This window comes from Antedon mediterranea, chromosome 5 (genome assembly GCF_964355755.1).
Source record: "Antedon mediterranea chromosome 5, ecAntMedi1.1, whole genome shotgun sequence".
Classification (NCBI taxonomy): Eukaryota; Metazoa; Echinodermata; class Crinoidea; order Comatulida; family Antedonidae; genus Antedon; species Antedon mediterranea.
This window is the reverse complement of record NC_092674.1, coordinates 4,695,086-4,708,686: the sequence shown is the minus strand read 5'-3', so window position 1 is coordinate 4,708,686 and position 13,601 is coordinate 4,695,086. Positions and strand designations below refer to the sequence as shown.

Genomic DNA, 13,601 nt, shown 5'->3' with positions numbered 1-13,601 from the left:
TGATTTCTTTTTTTTTATGAATAAATATACCTTTGAAAAAAAATATTAACAAATCAATGTTGTTTAAATCAAGCCTTATTATAGACCACTTTTGGACCCCAGGGTATGGGTTTTTATCTGTATTTAAAAATACAGTACGGTACTGTAGGTAGTTATTTTTGCACCTTCCCAACCCCGCAAATGGCAAGCACATGTCTCACCGGTTACAGGATGATTTCAAAACCAAGTCTCTTAAAGCTACAATATATTGGCAATGTATTGATTGTTTGAAAAATCCTGCAGTGAATTGTGACTGGATGAAGGACTGGTAAACTACCACCAAACCACGCTTTCTCACAGAACTGTATAATAGGCTATTCTACAGTATGTTTTAATATATAGTGGTTACATAAGCTTTAAAATTAGTTTTTTTTTTGGACCTCACACATTATCACCCCACACATAAATACTATTTAATTTGAGGAATAATCCTCTATATTTTTTCTGAATAGACTCAACTGTAGTTGGGAACTTAACTGGTTTATACATCTTTCAATTACTGTTTATTTGTAATATTATGCGTAGTAAACAATTATTTAAATAGTCACTATGTATAGGTACATATTTTAACACAATTCATTTGGGAGTCGTCATTCTTTTCATTATAATTCTATTGATCCATTGATCAAGGTAAATCTCTGGTTTGATCAACAGGTCTATTTATCCAGGCTGTTTTTGTCAACATCAACGCACAACTATTTCAATAAAGCTATTGTTGTTATTAAAGAAAGAATTGTATAACTAAGATTAGGAATCTAATGAATAGGTAATAATCACATGGAGATATATCTGTACATATTTGAATGAATTGTTTATTCAAATCGCTCTATGCTTAGAAATATACCTGCATTAGTCTTTATATTACCACTTGCCTGCAAAATTAGAAATAAAAGATTTTCTCATCAAAAACACATGGTTACAATTATGTTAAATGTAATTGATTTATTTGGCCAAAGTTCAATATAAACATATTACTGTTATTAATATCATACTATAAAGAAATAGAACAAGTTATATTACAAATAGAAACCTCTTTTTAGACCACTTTTGAGAAGAGAGCCCTGTGAAAAAAATGAGAGGCAATTATGTTATTATAACACCTCAGCCAAAACACCTTTTCAGTGGACAACGTTTGCGGACGAGTCCTTACAGTGTCCCCTGAATAGAGTTACTATTGTATAATACACAGTATGCCCACTCCCTTGTACTTTTATTTTTTATGGAAAGGTTGGACTCTTACAAACCTAATGTCATAAATATTGGAGGAAACAAGACATATAAATTGTTCTTTGAGCCAAAAAATGTGGCCCACTGGGAGGCACTAGTTTCATTTCAGATTCCAATGCTTTTTATTGGACTGCTTTACACAATGCTTTATGAGAATGGGTATTTTCAACAACACTTGACACAAAATTGTTGACCTATTCGCTGAAAGCATGTTGAACAAAAGGTTTAAGCTCTGCCTACACTATAAAACTTAAGTTTGACAAAAAAAAGTGTGATGTGCCCAAATATGATAGTGATATGCTTAAATATGGTAGTGATATGACATCATCATGTCCATATATTGGCACATCACATTTGTTTGTCACATAAAGTTTAATAATAGTGTAGACAGAGCTTTTCGTCTATCATCTAGAAGGCTCTTCCAATTACCTATTGCTTATTCAACAAAATCAAATAAAATGTCTACAAAAACAACTTACAATGTGAAAACAAACTAGACATGAAACTCGTCACTTTGACGAGTTAGTTATCCGCACCACGACAAACGCCACGTGCACGTCATACGTTGGAATATTGCACACAGATAAAGATTATGGCATTATGACAAGAACTGAAGAATATGATATGCTGTTAGTGCTGAATTCTGTCAATTTTGTGTCATATAGTATATACATGCAAACAGTATAATCTGTATACATATTACATACAGTGTAGAATAGGTGAAATTACGGGACCCGCCATTTATTCCAATTTTTAACATGGCGACGGTATCAAAATGAAACACTTAGATAGCAATTTCAGAAGGAAATTATCTTAGGAACAACATATTAACGTGTAGAAGAAATTTGAATACGTAAAATATAGATGCGCACCCTTTTAAATGTGATGAACTATTACGCAAAATATAAAAATACAACTTTTTTTATTCAACTGGCCATATGATGACGTCACAACATCCGATTGGCAAAATGTTTACATGAATTCGTATCTACAATCCAATTGCTTCCAGAAAACGTTTTAATCGTGATTATCACATTTTATTCTTACGAGCTATTACAGAATAAAATTTACTGTAAAGATGAAATTAATGACCCACGTAATTAAAATTTTTAGGCATGATGACGTCATAAAAATTAAAATATTTTTATCTCATGCTAAAGAAAGTTGATTGACCTACACAATGTATAAATGTAGGAGAAAAAGGAAAACAGATAAGCGTGATGCGCTCCATTGAATGTGATGAGCAATAACGAAAGAGACAAAAATCCTATATTTTACATTCGTGTGGCCATACGATGACGTCACAATGTTTTTTTAGCCTTATCGATGCATGATCCGATATCTACAACTCATCAACTTCTAGATTTTGTAATAAAAATAAACGGTTCACGGTTTACTTTAGAAACTATGACTGTTTAAAAAAAGACAAAATTTTGACGATTTTTTAAGCTTTTTCATAAAAAACGCGCATGAAATGTTTAATTCAACGTGTTCGTGTGGCGTTATTTAAATTGGAAAAGGTCTAAATTGTTTTCAAAATTACTAGGAAAGACTTGAAAAATATAATTCAAGAAAAAAAAAATGTTTTTAACGCTACGTGCGCACCGCGTGCGTAAAAAATTGCGCGCCCGTGGGAATTTTTGACATGCTCAAAATGACAAGAAACGCATAAAAAGTTGATTAGAAATTAATTTTGCGCATTTTGAAATTTTAAATGCGCGTGCGTGCGTAACTTCTTGTGAAACATGCCATTTCTAATCCGTAGAAAGTTTGCCCCTGATATGACTTAAATTTTGTCAAAGTGTCAATACTAAATGACTTTTGGTTTTTAATCTATGATCAATCATTGAAATTCATAAAATTGCGCGTAAGTCACGTTGCGCAACTATGACGTCATTCAAAAATAGGAGGTGCACAACTTCACGTAAATGCCCATATGTTGTCAAAGTTATGAAATGTTATGTTTACACATTTTAGAGAAACGCGATCCACAAAAAGGAAGGATGGAAAGAAGAACTAGACATGAAACTCGTCACTTTGACGAGTTAGTTATCCGCTCGACAAACGCCACGTGCACGTCATACGTTAGAATATTGCACACAGAAAAATATTAAGGCATTATGACCTGAACTGAAGAATATGATATGTTATTTCTGAATTCTGTTATTTTGTGTCATATACATAGTATACACAGTACAATCTGTATACATATCACAAACAGTGTAAAATAGGTGAAATTACGGGACCCGTATTTTATTGTAATTTTTAACATCTTGACGGCTTCAAAATGAAATGCAAAAGTAGAAATTTCAGAATGAAATTATCTCAGCAACAACATATTAACGTGTAGAAGAAATTTGAATACGTGAAATATTGATGCGCGCTCTTTTAAATGTAATGAAATATAACGCAAAAGATGAAAATACGACTTTTTTTATATAACTGGCCATATGATGACATCACAACATTCGATTGGCACAATTTTCACATGATTTTGTATCTACAATACAATAGCTTCCTGAAAACGTTTTAATCGTGATTATCACATTTTATTCTTACGAGCTATAACAGATTAAAATTTACTGTAAAGATAAAATTAATGACTAAAGTAATTTAAATTTTTAGGCATGATGACGTTAAAAAAATTAAAAAATTTTAAATTCATGCAAAAGATAGTTAATTGACCTAGAATATATTAAAATCGGGGTGAAAATGGACAACGAATAAGTGGAGATGCGCTCTATTAAATGTGATGAGCTATGACGAAAGAGACAAAAATCCTATATTTTATATTCGCGTGGCCATACGATGACGTCACAATGTCCGGTTAGCCATATTAATGTATGATCCGATATCTACAACTCATCAACTTCCAGAATATGTAATTAAAAAAAAGTTCCCCATGTAGTTTAGAATCTATGAATGTTTAAAAATAGGCATAATTTTGACGAATTTTTGAACTTTTTCACCAAAAACGCGTGCAAATTATCTAATTCGACGTGCTCGTATGACGTAATTTTAAGTCGAAATTGTTTAAAATTTGGTAACGTTACTAGAAAAGGCTGAAAAAACATAAATCACGTGAAAAAAATATGTTTTTAACGCTACGTGTGCACCGCGTGCGTAAAAATTTTCGCGCGCGTGGGAATTTTTGACATGCTCAAAATGACATGAAACGCATAGAAAGTTGATTAGAAGTTGATTTTTCGCTTTCTAAAATTTTAAACGCGCGTGCGCGCGTAACTTCTTGTGAAACATGCTATTTTTAATCCATAGAAAGTTTGCGCTTGATATGACTTAAATTTTCACAAAGTGTCAAAACAAAATTATGTTTGGTTTTTAGTCTATGATCAATCATTGAAATTCATAAAATCGCGCGTAAGTCACGTTGCGCAACTCTGACGTCATTCAAAAATAGGAGGTGCACAAGTTCACGTAAATTTCGATATGTTGACAAAGTTACGATATGTTCTGTTTGCAAGTTTTAGAGAAACACGACGCACAAAAATGACAGAAAGAAAGAAGTATAATACAGGAAAAAAATTTGATGAAACAGGACGATTACAAGGAGTTATCCGCTACTAAGCGGATAACTAATAATACAGAAAAAAAATGTTGATCTCATACAATAACAAGGAGTTATCCGCTTGGTATACCAAGCGGATAACTAAATAGAAGAAAATTGTAACCAAAGACCATCAATTACTTTATTAAAAGAACCATAATAGTTTTTGTGAACAGTTATAGAATATTAACAGTTTCAAAGTGCAATCCACTTATGTTGTCTGTGATGTGTTCAATTCAAAAGCAACTTTCTTTACCCAGTGCTACTGTATGGTCATTTGTACAATCCATTTAGACATTCTTTAGATAGGCAAACACACTTATGAATTGACTTTATTTGATAAAAAGAAATATTTTATGTACTATTATGGGATTCAATAACGGTACAATCTACTATCAGGAGTTTAAAAAAGACGATATTCAATCGCTTTACCTTTCATATAAAAATGTATGCTGTGGTCCTTCATAGGTGGTAAAAGCTTTATTCAAATAAACTTTCTTGACCTGGCCTACATATAGGTACAGTAGAGGTGTAGATCTTTCATTCCTGTATGCCAATAAAGGAATAACGAAACTAGGAGAATGTTGTTTTTAGTTACCAGATGATAAAATCAGTCAAATTTTGGTTAAAGGTGGTTTTACACTATATAAACAACACACTGATTCCATGTGTTCATTAGGTAAATTATTTATAATTTCAAATGTTTGTTTTCTTTTCATTTTATGAATGTAATATAGAAATAAATAATTCTACTAATATTTTACATTTTCTCAAAAACAATTATTTAAACTCCATATAATTTTAATTTGTTTTTCATTTAAATATTAGGTTGAATTGTTATTGTTAAATATTATTTGAATTATTCTTTAAAAACTTTATGTTTTTAATCTATAAAAAGGAATTTAGGAATGCAGTATAGAAATAAAGTAATTTTACTAAATAGTTTACATTTTCTTAAATTAAACCGTACATAATTTTAATTTCTTTTATTTTATTGGATTGAATTGTTCAATATTAGTTAGATTGTTGTTTAAAGATATATTGTCGCCCTAAAAAGTTTTTTTTTAAATTTGTTGTTGGGATATGCCATATTAATGTTATAATAGTTATTCACTTTGACCAAAAACTGGATGAAAAGAACAATTTCCTGAAAAAAATGTAATTTAAAAGCAAAAAATACCTAAATTGACAATGGTTTTTGGTTTAAAATTAACCATTTCTTTTGTCTTTTTACAAGTTAAATGATTATTTTTGTTGTTGTTTTTTCTACAGGAGTGAATTACTTTATTAAAACTGCAAAATGGCCTATTCAAAGTCTGATTTTATTAATCTTTATTTTTCAGGTTTTTGGGGACAATAAATACTTTAAAAACTGTAAATAAAAAAAAAAATCAATCTCAGTAAAAAAACGAAACCGGTATGGACGCTCCATTAAAATTTCTGTTGCCTTAAATTACAATGCACTAAATGTAGCATGAACCAGCCTATTGTACCAAGGTTACAGAGCATTCTGCTCCAAGCATTGCTGCTTGTTATTGAATGGTTCTCTATCAAAATAAAAATGAATTCACTTTATTATTACAGCAGAATTCTGGTCAAGTTTATTCAACTTTTTTTAAATAGCTTAAAAGCTATTAAAAGAAATGCTGGTAATGCTTTTCTTTTTCCCTAAAGATGTCAGAAAACATGATACCTGTAGTTGGAAACAGTAAAAACATTTGTATTTTGGACTTTGCTTGTACTAAGATTGTCTGCATTCTGGTCAAGTTTATTTACGAATTAAACTATTAAAAGAAAATGCTGGTAATGCTGTTCTTTTTCCTAAAAATGTCAGAAAACCTTATAGTTGGAAACAGTTTAAACATATGTATTTTAGACTTTGCTTGTACTATAGATTGTCTGCCTTCTGGTCAAGTTTATTCAACTATTTAAGCTATTAAAGTGGTGGCAATGCTGTTCTTTTTCCCTAAAAATGTCAGAAAACATAATTGGAAACAGTTTAAACATTTGTATTTTGGACTTTGCTTGTATTGATAATGTCTGCATTCTTAAAATGCCAAAAACTACCTGGGCAATAATAATTTGATGAAACTTGCAAACAAACCAGTGTTTGTGTTGGAGAAAAATTTACACATGCACGATTATTATATTAACATGTGCACGTGTTGGTTAATTGGTTTGTAGCGTTAGATATTTCAAATAAATACTATTAAATGGCTGTAGCCACCAGTACAGTTGGTAAGGTTTCAACTTTTTGACAGAGAGACCTTTGACAACCAAGTGCCTTGAACAGAGATCGTATGTTCCCTATTTTTGCACAAACCGCACCACTTTATCTCTTGTGGCTACATCATTCATGAATTTATTGAATTTTTAAAAATATAACATATACTTACTACTATTTTTTCATGGCAGAAAGTCAAAGAAGCATGGTCTGTTATTCTATCTTTTGCATTGAAAAGTTAAGAATCCTTAGATTCGCCTATGTGTTTTTATTAAATACTTTGAAAACTGTTACTAAATACATTGTTCAATATGGTATTCAATATTGTAATATTTATTTATTGCCTTGCCTGTGAACTCATCAATCAATTAACATCTCATCCATAAAACTATAAAAAAAAAATGATTTATTAAGACAATAAAATATGTTCAGTTTATGAGTCTAGAACATTAAAAACGAACTTTAAATAAATATTTAAATATAATACATGAACTATTTAAAAAGGAAATTTATGAATGATCTGTGCCCATGTAAAGTGGTATAACATAACATAGGGAGGAAATTGCCCAAGGTTTAGCATTCCTAAAGGCCTTCCAATGGGTAGTAACAAAGTGCGAGGCAGGGAAGGCATGCGAGGCATGCGAGGCAAGTCAGAAATTTATGCGAGGCATCGTTTTACCATCATCAAAAAATGCGAGGCATCATTTTATCATTTCTCAAAATTGCAAGGCAGGAAATCACCGAAATTGAAGTAGCCTGCCTAGGCCTAGGCCCGCTAGGCTAGTTTCCTTTTGCACAAGCCTTGTATTTTAACCAACTTTATCCTGAATACCACAGCTTAGAATTAGTAGGCCTACTTTAATGAAGAAAAATCACATAAAAATAACAATAAATCCATTAAATTGGTGATTTTACAGACGTTGTTTTTCTCGCATTTCGCACACTCAATGTTCAATATTTTGGTTTCTATGGAACACCAAAAGAGCAAAATTAATTAGAGGGCTAAAAACACTGTGGAATCCATTTATATTTAACGCATTATTTGGTGAAAATCAAGTACAATTTCAATAGATTTTGTCACTGTCAGTAAGGAAAAATGTTACTGTTGATAATGTACACGGTTTCGTTAACCTTTTAAAGAATAAAACAGAAAAATTCATCATAATATCCTTAGTAGGATGTCCTAGGTCTAGACTAGGTAGTGATGTTGATTTAGGATCGATTATTATTCTTTGAAAACAGAACAGTATCAGCAGTAACATATTACAGCATTTTTATTGACAAATTAACAAATATATTGAAATAAAACGTGTTTTTCACCAATAAATGCATGAGAAATTGACGCATTCCACTGAGTTTTAGTCCTCTATTATCGTTGCTCTTTTGGCGCTCCATAGAAACAAAAATATTGAACATTGAATAAGTGAAATTCGCGAACAGTGTGCGAGAAACACGCCTGTAAAATCATTAATTTAAGGATTTATTTGTTACTTTTTATGTGATTCTTTCATTAAAGTACTCATGAGGTATACTTCTAAGGTGTGGTATTCACACGATAAAGTTAGTTATCAAATTTGGAGTAAAAATACAAGCGAAGGAAACTAGCGCCAGGTTTATTAGTACGTACATGGACAACAATAAATAAAAATCGTTCGTAATATACCTAGCTTACTAAAACAGGAATAGTGTATCATTATTAAATATTACACCAATTATTATTATTATATCAAAATTGATTAAATTATTTTCTACATAGGCCTCTTATCTAGGTTAGGGCTAAACATATTAGCTAAAGTTTAATTTTAGGCCTAGTATTACAATTGTCGGACGTAAGTCTTTTTTCACACGCGCTCCAGAATTCTGTCGCAATTTTTTTCTTTGCGGCATGTTATTGGATCGCCATATCAGTTACCTTTTATTCACCGCCAGTTATTGAACTTGTCCTGGCAATCGCTGTTCACCTTATTTGCGAGAGAGGTACACGTGTTGTTCCTAGAGAATGGAATGTCAAAAATGTCTTTGGCACGCCGCTCAGAGAGAAGTCTGTGCGTTGCTGCTGAAACCACGTGCTATAGGAGGGGAATGCACCACAATCCTCTGAGCTGAGGGCTGAATCATTCCGCTACCTGCTAAATAGTAAAGAGGGATTTTCCATCTCTCGGGTCTACCGGATCTAGGCGCAGGGGTGTGACAAAATATTATTTTCACTCTGCTATGTTCGAGAGACATGTGAGTGAACACGCTCGAAATGCCAACAAACATTGCAGTCATTTGATGAGTGTGTCGCTATAACAATTATTGTTTATCGAAAGTTGAAGACTGTTGTTCAGATTTTTTAACCGTAGTTTGGGCACTTTTGTAAAAGTAAAATTTGACACGATATGACTTGAATGAAAAAACAATCGTTATATAAAAATAAACAACATGATGAGTGTATACACGAATCTATTAGATACGCTTGTATCGATTGATTATTAGGCCTATAATATAGCATAATAGCACGTTAAGATATGCCTCGCACCTTTTTGAAATTGTAAACTATATGCCTCGCATGCCTCGCACTTTTGGATATGATAAAATGGTGCCTCGCACAAATATTTGGCATGCCTCGCTTGCCTCGCTGCCTTGCACTTTGTCAACACTCCCTTCCAATGATGGGTAGTTGAATTAGGACTGCCCATGCTCTGAGGCCCCTGGGGGTAGCCAGTGAGAACTCGCAGCCATTTCTAGACACTTCCTATGTACCCAGTGATGGAGTGTTATAATGCACTTGTACTATATGTTATTGGTTTACTAGCATTCTCTTCTCAACCACCACAAACATCGTCAAACCTCCCCCCTCCCCTGGGTAAAAAAAAATATTTTCTAGACATTTCTACATTAACAATGATGACATTCAGTCATATAGAATTAGATAGATATATGAATTGTTCACTAGTTACACAGTTAAGTGTAGTTATTCAATACTCTTATTCAATTATTGAAATGTTAATAGATATAATTATTGGATTAGAGGTTAAAATCCTTAGCCTTTTCTGTTTTTAATTATTTGATAACGATCCGAAACACCTGAGTTACCATCATAATATACATATTTATTTTAATTGTTTGTGGTTTTTCTTATCATAAAATCATTTCCGGATTAACAATGGGGATGATAGCACCCCCTTTTTGAGGAAAGTACTTTTTATTGAATATTAATTTGTGTAGAATTATTATAAATTATAGACAAAGTTACATTTTGTGTGCTAGATGTACACTTTTATATCCGTGGTGCATTTAAAAGTATCAAGACTTTAATTAAGTTCTTAAGGCTTAAATATATATTGTCAATTGATTATCAATGCCATATTTTTTATCTCCCTTCATTATACAATGTTTATAAGTAAATATCCCTTGTTGAATGTTATATATAATACCATTTTTTTATGGACAAGTAAATATTTCTTCAATATAAAATGATGTCAACTGATAATTTAATCATTCTTTACTATATGTTTGAACTTTTTTTAATCATAGATGTTGTACTTTAGATTTAATTTCATCTTGTTTAAAACATTGTTTGTTGTCTATTGCATACTTTCAAGCTTTTAGTGTAGAATAGGAAGGTTCAATAGGTTTATTTGAGACCATTTTGACTGTGTTTTTTATGAGTTTTCTCTCCTGGCCATCAAGTCTGTTGCTCTGCTTCTAGGTCCTGGGTTATATTGACACGACATATTTCATTGGTTTAGGAGAATATGATAATGATCAGCATTGTTGTTCATTTTAATGTGTGTAGCGTTCACTGACGTGATACAATTCATTGACTGGAAGGCGTATCAGTTGAACAATAAACTAGGCCTAAAAACAACACCTTTTATTGTCTTTTTATTGTACTAACAATAACATGTTATTATATCATACTGTCTTCTTAAAAACACTATTAACTGAACTTTTCTTTCTAAAACAAATTTGACAATGATTTAACAATTAATGAGCAAGATATTACTTTCTTGCTCTGAAATATTTGTTAAAATTTTAAAACATTTGTATGATTATAATCGGTTTTTGCATGGTTGGCATTCCATACATCCTCTTCTTGCTACTACGGTATATAAATGCCACTTTTAAGTTTTATTACTAATTTGTCAATACATTTGTTATATTGTACATTTGTTATTTTTTTACTTTTCCAGGTTGTTGCCATCGATCCTGATGCTGAAGGAAACGGTCACATTCAATATTCACTGTCATTCAACTATGGTACGCCACCACCACCTGAATTCATGGTTGAAGCGACCTCAGGCAAGATTTGCACTACCATGGCATTGGATTATGATGTGATGCCAAGAACATACTCTTTCTTTGTACAAGCCACGGATGATGGCGGTTTGAGTTCGGTTGCGAGTGTGGATATATCCTTGATTGACGTTAACGACAACGAACCTGTTTTCTACCCACAATACTACAGTGGTACATATAATGTTCACAATATATTCACAAATCATAATAAATTCCTGTGGTATACATACTTATAATACATACATATCTAATATAGAAAAGTACATTGAGTTTTTTATTTCATTTTACTATTTAAAATTTACCATAAAATATAGTACTTAAGCTCTGTCTACATTATCAAACTAGTTTTACAAAAAAAGTACCAAATATGGTAGGGATATGCCCAAATATAGAAGTGATATGACATCTTTTTTTGTCACATAAAGTTTGACAGTGTAGACAGAGCTTTACAGTATTGTCACTTTATGTTGGCACATTGCCAACGATTGACTATTTAGTGTTCTATATCATTTTCCTAATACTGGTAACAATGCGTTCACATCACAAACATACACATGATCTTCTACATATATAAAGCCAGCTCTACTACTGTTAATATTTGGTTGTATTTTTTAAATTATAGAAAATAAGAGTGAAAGTACGATGCCAGACACCAACTTAGTCACTGTGTTCGCCAATGACATGGATTCTGGAGATTTTGCCAAAATAACATTTACAATCGTCGGTGGAAATGACCTAGGATTATTTAGTATTGATGGGGATACAGGTAAGAGATACAGATTTAGGGCCTGTTTAGACATATACTAGAGTGAGACAAAGAGATATAGATTTGTTCAGACATATGGAGTTTTGCTTTCGTTCGGATGCGACATACAACTCCACGTCTAAACCAGTGAAAATGAATTAAATAGTGGAAATTGCTTTGTACAACACGGACTATTTGTTTGTTAATATAAAAGCTTGAGGTACACAGACTATTTGTTTGTTAACATAAAAGCTTGAGGTACAAGATTAGTGTAATGAAATTATTCGAGTAGGGAAGTTTGAGTTTAAAAAGAAAGAGGTTATGGAAAGGTTCAGTACAACATTAGCCATATTGCACCAAGTGTATATTTTTAGATAGTGTAGGATGGCAATTAAACTGTTCTGGTTCACCAACAGGCCAAACTGCCTGGCATGTTGGTTGGCATCTCATTTAGTTTTTTGTATTTCAGAACCAAAAACCAAAATTTTGAAATGGTTTACTCTTAACAATCATTCAGAAATATATATATATATATGTTTTTTTCAGGAATTTTGAAACTGATCGGAACCTTAGATCGTCAGCAGAGGGCGCTTCATAGATTAGAAGTACAAGCTACCGATAGCGGTGGTCTGACGTCCGTTGAGAACGCTATAATCAGCATCAGTGTGCTAGGCCTTCATGACTCTATTCCAGTGTTCGATAATGCCCATTATGAGTTTAGTATTATTGAGTCAGCTGATCTGGAGGATAGTGTTGGAACAGTGCATGCTATGAATCAAGATCCAGGTATGTAGGCCTACAACATTAAAGATTATAATAGATGTGCTTTGTATATACATTTTATCCACATCAAAATTAGGTTAATACTGCTCATGGTTTCTCCGATATTTTACGAAAATTTGCAAATAGTGAGTGTCGTAGAACAGTATTAACCTTATTTTAATGTCTTCGACCGACATGTATAAAGCTATTCACTCTCATTTTATATACAGTTTTCTATATTTAACTAAATTTTATTTTTCAAGCCTATGCACCATATAATCATATTGTAGGTTAATTTTATTTGTAGGGCTTAGTTAACCCAGAATATTTGAACCGTGTACAAATAAATATAATGAGGCCAAGAGAAAGCATCGTCTTTTTTACATGACCTAAAACCAATGCTTTCAATGTATTGGAAAGTGTATTTTTATTTGTTTAGTATTTTAAAGAAATTAGGTTTATGAGAGATGATCATTATTGATGTGTCGTTTTATGGCAGTTTTCTAAAAATATTTATTATGCTGTGACCTAAAAAGGTAACCTGGTACGTTTCGAAGTTGCATTTATTTTCTGTACCTTGTGTGCCAATGTTAGTAAAACCATGTAGTACAATAATAGACCTTTCATATAGTTTGTATTTTTTATTTGAGATAAGTGGAGCTGTAGCTTGGTGATTAACATGCTTGCCTTCCAATCCCAGGGTTCAATCCTGACCTAGCGCAGTTTTGTAACTCACGACTCTTTCAACTCCACTC

General features: G+C 32.0%; 1 protein-coding gene across 1 annotated transcript in view; it reads left to right on the top strand.

Annotated features, from left to right (window-relative positions):
- The window catches only part of LOC140048502 (protein dachsous-like), a 67,569-nt gene that overhangs the window by 34,451 nt on the left and 19,517 nt on the right, over positions 1 to 13,601 (top strand). Inside the window, exons 2-4 of the mRNA XM_072093233.1 lie at positions 11,234 to 11,510; positions 11,962 to 12,105; positions 12,631 to 12,870. Coding sequence (XP_071949334.1) covers positions 11,234 to 11,510; positions 11,962 to 12,105; positions 12,631 to 12,870 — 661 coding nt within the window. The remainder of the gene's footprint in view (positions 1 to 11,233; positions 11,511 to 11,961; positions 12,106 to 12,630; positions 12,871 to 13,601) is intronic.